Source organism: Penaeus vannamei, chromosome 33, assembly GCF_042767895.1.
Source record: "Penaeus vannamei isolate JL-2024 chromosome 33, ASM4276789v1, whole genome shotgun sequence".
Taxonomy (NCBI): Eukaryota; Metazoa; Arthropoda; class Malacostraca; order Decapoda; family Penaeidae; genus Penaeus; species Penaeus vannamei.
The window spans coordinates 27,995,011-28,001,226 of record NC_091581.1 but is presented as its reverse complement, the minus strand read 5'-3'; the positions used below and the strand labels follow the sequence as shown (position 1 = coordinate 28,001,226).

Genomic DNA, 6,216 nt, shown 5'->3' with positions numbered 1-6,216 from the left:
TGCAAGTCCTTTTTCATTTTGATCTGACCATTCTAAGAAGATGACTGTCCTTGCAATTTTGTTCAAGTTCTTTCAAGTATGCGTGGTGCCTCCAGATTTTTGTGCCCTCGGCAATTACTTATCTTGCTTAGTGGATATCACTGGCTCTGCTGAATATCTTAAAAGCACAAAATATCCTTGACCCACTAACACATTTCAGAATCATAAAAAAACATGCCTGTATAGAAAAGGTAATCTTTATTGATAATACAATATGGAATCAACTCTTGTAACAAGTTTTCAGTCTCCTTTAAAACCCTTGTTTTAAAATCAACGGTAAATGTCACAGTAATTTAACTAAATTGTCAAAGACATCAAAACAACCCACTGAATCTTTCTTACAAAAAAAAAAGTATCTAAATATCAATCAGATGTGCTACACCTGAAATCTCTGAAGCAAGACGGTATTCATTATGCAGATCTATTGCTTCAGTTAATATTCTTCTCTGAATAAATAATAACAATAAAAAACTTAGATAAAACAACAGTAATAATTATAATGTATAGTTCTTCAATTAACATTCTTCAGAGCAAAACTTTACTCGGCTTCCTTCCTCATGCTGGTCTTGACGCATACGCTGGGCTCTGTTTTACAACTTCATCAAGCTTAGCAGCAAACAACTCACTCTCAATGGGTTTTTTGAGGCTGCAGAGTGGGTTGTATACCACATACTCCACATACACCTAGAAAGAAGTTTTTATTTTAAAAATTCAAGGAAACCTATGAAAGTGTTAACATCCAAAGAGAACTAACTGGAAATGCAGACTATTCCATTAAAAGATGCATATATAAATGGAAATGGAAACCACAATTTACCCTTAACCTATTCCTAGTTATAAATGATAATAATGGTAAAAAAACATCCACTGAACAACTAAACCCACCTGAGTATAAATCTGCTGCAGAAGTTCCTTAATTCCTTGTGCATGAATATCAGTATTAAGGATGAATTTCAGTCTGGAAGGTGTCTCGTAGAGGTTGAGTCGATATTTGTTGGTTGTATATGAGAGGTAGCCTTCTTTGAGATCAACAGGTGATACCTAGCAGAGAAAAGAATATGTAAAGTACTTAAAAACTGAGTGAAAACTATTCAATAACATCAGTGACAATATCATGCCATATTAAAGCTTAAACAATACATCTATTTATTTTTTTCTATTTAATATACTGCACAATGCAACTGAAGTTAATACTACAACAAAATACTCCTGACACTACCTAGTGTACAGAAAAACATACCTTTGCAACAAATGATTTGATGGAGAAAATCATACCATACATCAACTTGGCTTCCTGCAACATTAGAAAAGAATATTGAATATCTCTTGGACAGTCACTAACCATCTTTACTACAGAGACATTTCAGTGCTCAAATACATACACCTCCAAAATTATAGGTCATCAATGACTTTTCACAGTAGAAGTACCACATATGAATGCTGATTAAAAAACAGCCAGCCACAAAAGACCATACATGGTTTTACCTTATAGCTCTATTCCCCTAAAGTTTTTTGATGAACCTTAGTTATATATTCACAGATAAATCATTACAAAGAAACGCAATTGTTTCTTCGTAAAAACGGTTCCTTTTCAGAAACAAAAGAAACTAAGTATCATCAAAGATCACAATACCAAAAAGAAGTCAGGTCGCACCCAATAGCTGACCTTTCAGGACAGTTGATGCAATGAAGTATTTTACATGGGTAAATGTTTATCATAAAGTATGCTTCATAATTTAGTACATGTGTAAGTGCATCACACAACACTACACTCCTTCAATCAAGCCCGATGAAACATAGCACATTTAACTTGCAACTATGGACTATTTGTCAAATCAAAAAGGAAAAGAATGATAGAAATGCCGAGGGCACACAGGCAAGGGGGTGAACATAAGAAAGAGAAAATGAACTGACAGAAGGAAAATTAATAGAGAAAAGAGAGAAACAGCCATATAGCCATCAACAATTATTTTCTAAAAGTTCAAATCATTATCAGATCTGTTGGGATAACCAGTCTCAGTGACATATATTCCTTGAAGTTAGCTAACCCTAAGTGTAAATATATGTACATTAACCCAACATAAAAATTGAATTCCATGGCAAACAAAGAAATGCACTAAAATGAAAGATAAACTGTTTCTTAAAAATATAATAGTAAAAAATTATAATAAAATAAATAAATGAATAAATGTAATAATAATAATAACATAAACCACTAATTTTATTTTTCTCAATTCCATTGACTGTAAGAATAACTTTGACTAAAATTTGGACCATTGTAATATGTTAATCTTACATCACAATAATCACATGGGTCTTAATAAGTGTCTGTTACCCTATATACATTTTTTGCATCATAATCTCATTCTAGATCCATTTATGATTATTATTTCTAAATAAAAACAATCTACTATTTTTTCTCAGTATTCTACAGTTACCAAATTATCATGTATTCAAAAGGCAAAAGGGGAGAGGTGCTACCTTGAAATAGATGAGGATATCCTGCCACTCTCTCATTCTCAATCTCGCACTTGCACTCGCACTCGCACTCGCAATTGCAATCGCACTCGCTCTTGCTCTCTTACTCACTCACTCACTCACTCACATTCACACAACATATCTGTGAACTGGTAACTTGTTTGTGTCAATGAAATAGAAGAATATCAATTTCTGCCTTCGTAGAGGACTATTTGAGTTTTCCAAGAGCCACAGCTTAAGGGCAAAAAATTCAAGCAAAAGTTTAAAATTCACACACACGCACATTTCAACTTACCTCTTCTCTACTCATGCCAGACTGCTTTTTTCTATTCCAGTCTGTATAATACAGAAGCTGCCCATCGCGATCAAAGAGATAGAGGTTGTGAATTGTCATTCTGCCGTCCTCTGAAAGAAAATAAGGCCATGAGTATCAGTTATAAAGTTTTTCTATTTTTTAAATCAAGAATCTTTTGCTTTGACTCTATTTAGTAAGCCAAATATAACTTTATCTTCATTAAACTACAGCTTATGAGATTATTTTTGCTACGAAAGCTAATTTCACTGTTTGAAACACATATTTCTTTCCACTCCATCCCTTTCTTTCTCTTTTTCTGTTTTCTTGATTTATTTACATAAGCATATAGAAGGCTGAAAAAGGCATTGTCAAAATACTAAATACATACATATTTCCTATTGCCACATGCTGAAATAAGGGAAAGGGGAATATCAAATGTTACAAGGAGAACATGTGTTACATTTATATGGACAATATATTTTTTCAACAGTAATAACTTCTTTCTTTTCTGTTTGTAAAAACAATATGCCTAGGTCTATTCCAAAAAATATCTAATAAAAATATGATGAACTGAAATTGTTACATTTTGATTTCATGTTTGGCCTCATGTTCTATGTCATAAACCTCATTTTCCAAAATATATAGATGCACTCAACAATAAATAAAGGATCTACTGTGATATAATTCCTAAGGCAACCACAATATAAAGCAATGTCAATTAATATAGAAAATCATATGCACTTTATTTATCTGAGTATTTCAGATAATTACTGAATAGAATCTACAATTTATCACATAATATACTTAACCTATCAAAAACATCACTAATCAATGAGCTGGAAACCTCAATAAGCCAAAATCTATGCACACAAAATACTTAATAATGCTCAACACATACAAATGCATAACAGACAGCAGGAATATAAAATACAGTTACAGTATTAGGATTTACTTTCATGATTAGTTAGTATTATTTCCAACATTAATAGAAGTAATTATTTAAAACCCTCCTGTAGCTCCCTAAAAGAGGTCTTATTGACTTTCTGAAGTTTGAAATCTGTGATAGACAGGCTACAACCAAAAGTCCAACACAATCTCAAGAAAGTAGGTATATCTTCTCTCTTCATAGAAGGTTTAGTAATCGTCAATGCAAGAGATCTATTTGAACTGTTTTGATTAGATCCTCATCAGAATTACATTCATTTCTGAGGAAGATATAATGAAAAAATATTCAAATAACTCTTTGGTTAACCTTTACAAACAGGAGATTACATTCTTATTAGCAAACTGGAGATTATATTCTTATAAGTCACCTGTACAAGAAAGCCCCAGCCTGAGCCCACTTTGTACCAGCTCTATTTTGCCATGCATGCCAAGGTGAAGACAATGCCGGAGGGTTTGGGGGGTAGAACCCTCTATCATCCCCATCAAGGAGTGCCCAAACGGGACACCCATTCACGGCAATTGTGACAAGGAGTATGAGGCTTTGTGTCTGGTGAGTGTGTCTTTATTGTAAATAATTACCACATCTCTTATATTGTGATTCTCATTCACACCTTATAAATTTGTCCCAATGAAGGCTGTTACTCTCCATTTCCTTTATGCTTTGCACTACAGCAAAGGTTGACAAACCTCTATCATCAATATTTTGACATGAAGGAGTTTGGTCTGTTCCTATTTTAATGATAAATTTCTAAGAAGGTATACAAACTCTACCTAGTCAGAATATGGACAATTACCAGGTGGAGCAAGAGCAGTACTGGACCCACAGGTATCTTATTAACATTTTAAAAAATATCGAATGAAACAATAAAAGTCTCACATTTCAAGGGCCTTTCAAAATACAAAGTAGCTATTTTGACAACACTAGATATACAAGCCTACAAAGGAAATGAAAGGCACTTTTCATTTTCCTGCACACTTAAAAATAAAAAAGTGGTAATGGTTTTCGAAGTGACTGCACCCCCAAGACGAAGTTCCTAATATTCCAGCCAATCCTGGAAATCCACACACATTGCTGTATATAAAAAAATCCCTAACTTTGGAGTTTCAACGCAAGATACCCTTTTTACAATAGAGGCACAAAGCAATTGTAATCACTATTTACAGAGTATGACAGGTGGGTGAGTAAACTGAAGCTAAACTACAAAGTCTACATTTTCTTTTTGCATTCAGCTGCAATCAAATGTGTTCTATATAACAACCCATACCCAAAATCTTGCTTTCCAGCAGGCTGCACAAGTCAAAACAAATGAAAATAAAGATCAGGTTTGTTCCAATCACATCTAACTGTAGAGGAAATTCTGAACCTGAGCCATGTTGTTACAAAAGTTGTTTTAAATGAAAAATTGCTGATCTTTTTTCATTAACAATAACCAGTAACTTTTCTATTTTGCAAAAACAGAAATATTTTCTAAATAGACAGATGTTGAAAGATTGGTAATTTTTTTCAAACAGCCATCCAACCTTATAATTATTATCATTGTTTCAATTATACACAATGCAACATGCATGAATTTGTTGTAGTTTTCCATTGTAAATGACATAAATTAGTTAACCTCTCTGATGGTGTCTGTATTCCTTCCGCCACTCCTGGGATATCCGCAAACATCACCATATGAGCCAAAAACCTACCTAACCCGGGGGACCCCCTTCCAAGTGACTTATCTTCCTATCAGGAGTCCCGCCCCCAGCCCCCAACCTGATCCCTGTGATTTGATCTCTGTACAGTATTTGTAGCCTATTTTCTTAATTCTTCATGTTATTCTGAGCATATTTTTGGTCAATATGGATAAAAGGGTAGTGGCTTGCTTTCAAAACAATTCTGATACTTTTCTGCGGGAAATCCACTGTTAAATATTACAGTAGCAAAAAAATGCATGCGGAGATTATAGTAAAGAACTGTATACATAAATCTTAAAATATGTAATGTTAGTATAACAACACTAATAAGACATTAAAAACATAAGTGTGGAACAACAGACACTGAAAATTAACAAAACATCATTTTGACATGCACATAGTAATACATGAACTACTCAGACCTGAAGATGGAATCGAGGACGATGCCGAAACTGTTGTCTCACTTTCATCAAGAAAAACTTTGCCTTGGTTTGCAGCCTTCTATCATATCATATAGGTTGTATTACCCAACTCTCCCACTATCTCAAACTACATAACCAACCACTGAAGGTAATTGATGAAAAGTGTCGGTTAATCTTTAAAGCATGGACACACAAAGTTAGAGCAAATAGACTATGATATTCTTGTTGATGACAAAAAGTTGCAATTATTTTCATAAGAAATAATTTGCAGGCATAAACAGTAGGCTAGTGCCACAAATAAAAGATCACAGAAAGAGTTGCTCTAAGCCCAAGTCCACTCAGTGCTCCCGAGTTTCAGCT

General features: G+C 33.8%; 1 protein-coding gene across 1 annotated transcript in view; it reads right to left on the bottom strand.

The window, feature by feature from the left end:
• Nucleotides 1–220: 220 nt before the first annotated feature.
• Nucleotides 221–6,216, bottom strand: part of Bet5 (blocked early in transport 5) — an 8,140-nt gene continuing 2,144 nt past the window's right edge. The window contains exons 2-5 of the mRNA XM_070144958.1: nt 2,813–2,922; nt 1,280–1,333; nt 925–1,080; nt 221–723 (exon numbers count right to left, since the gene is read on the bottom strand). Of these exons, the coding sequence (XP_070001059.1) occupies nt 595–723; nt 925–1,080; nt 1,280–1,333; nt 2,813–2,911 (438 nt within the window). The 5' untranslated portion in view covers nt 2,912–2,922 and the 3' untranslated portion in view covers nt 221–594. The remainder of the gene's footprint in view (nt 724–924; nt 1,081–1,279; nt 1,334–2,812; nt 2,923–6,216) is intronic.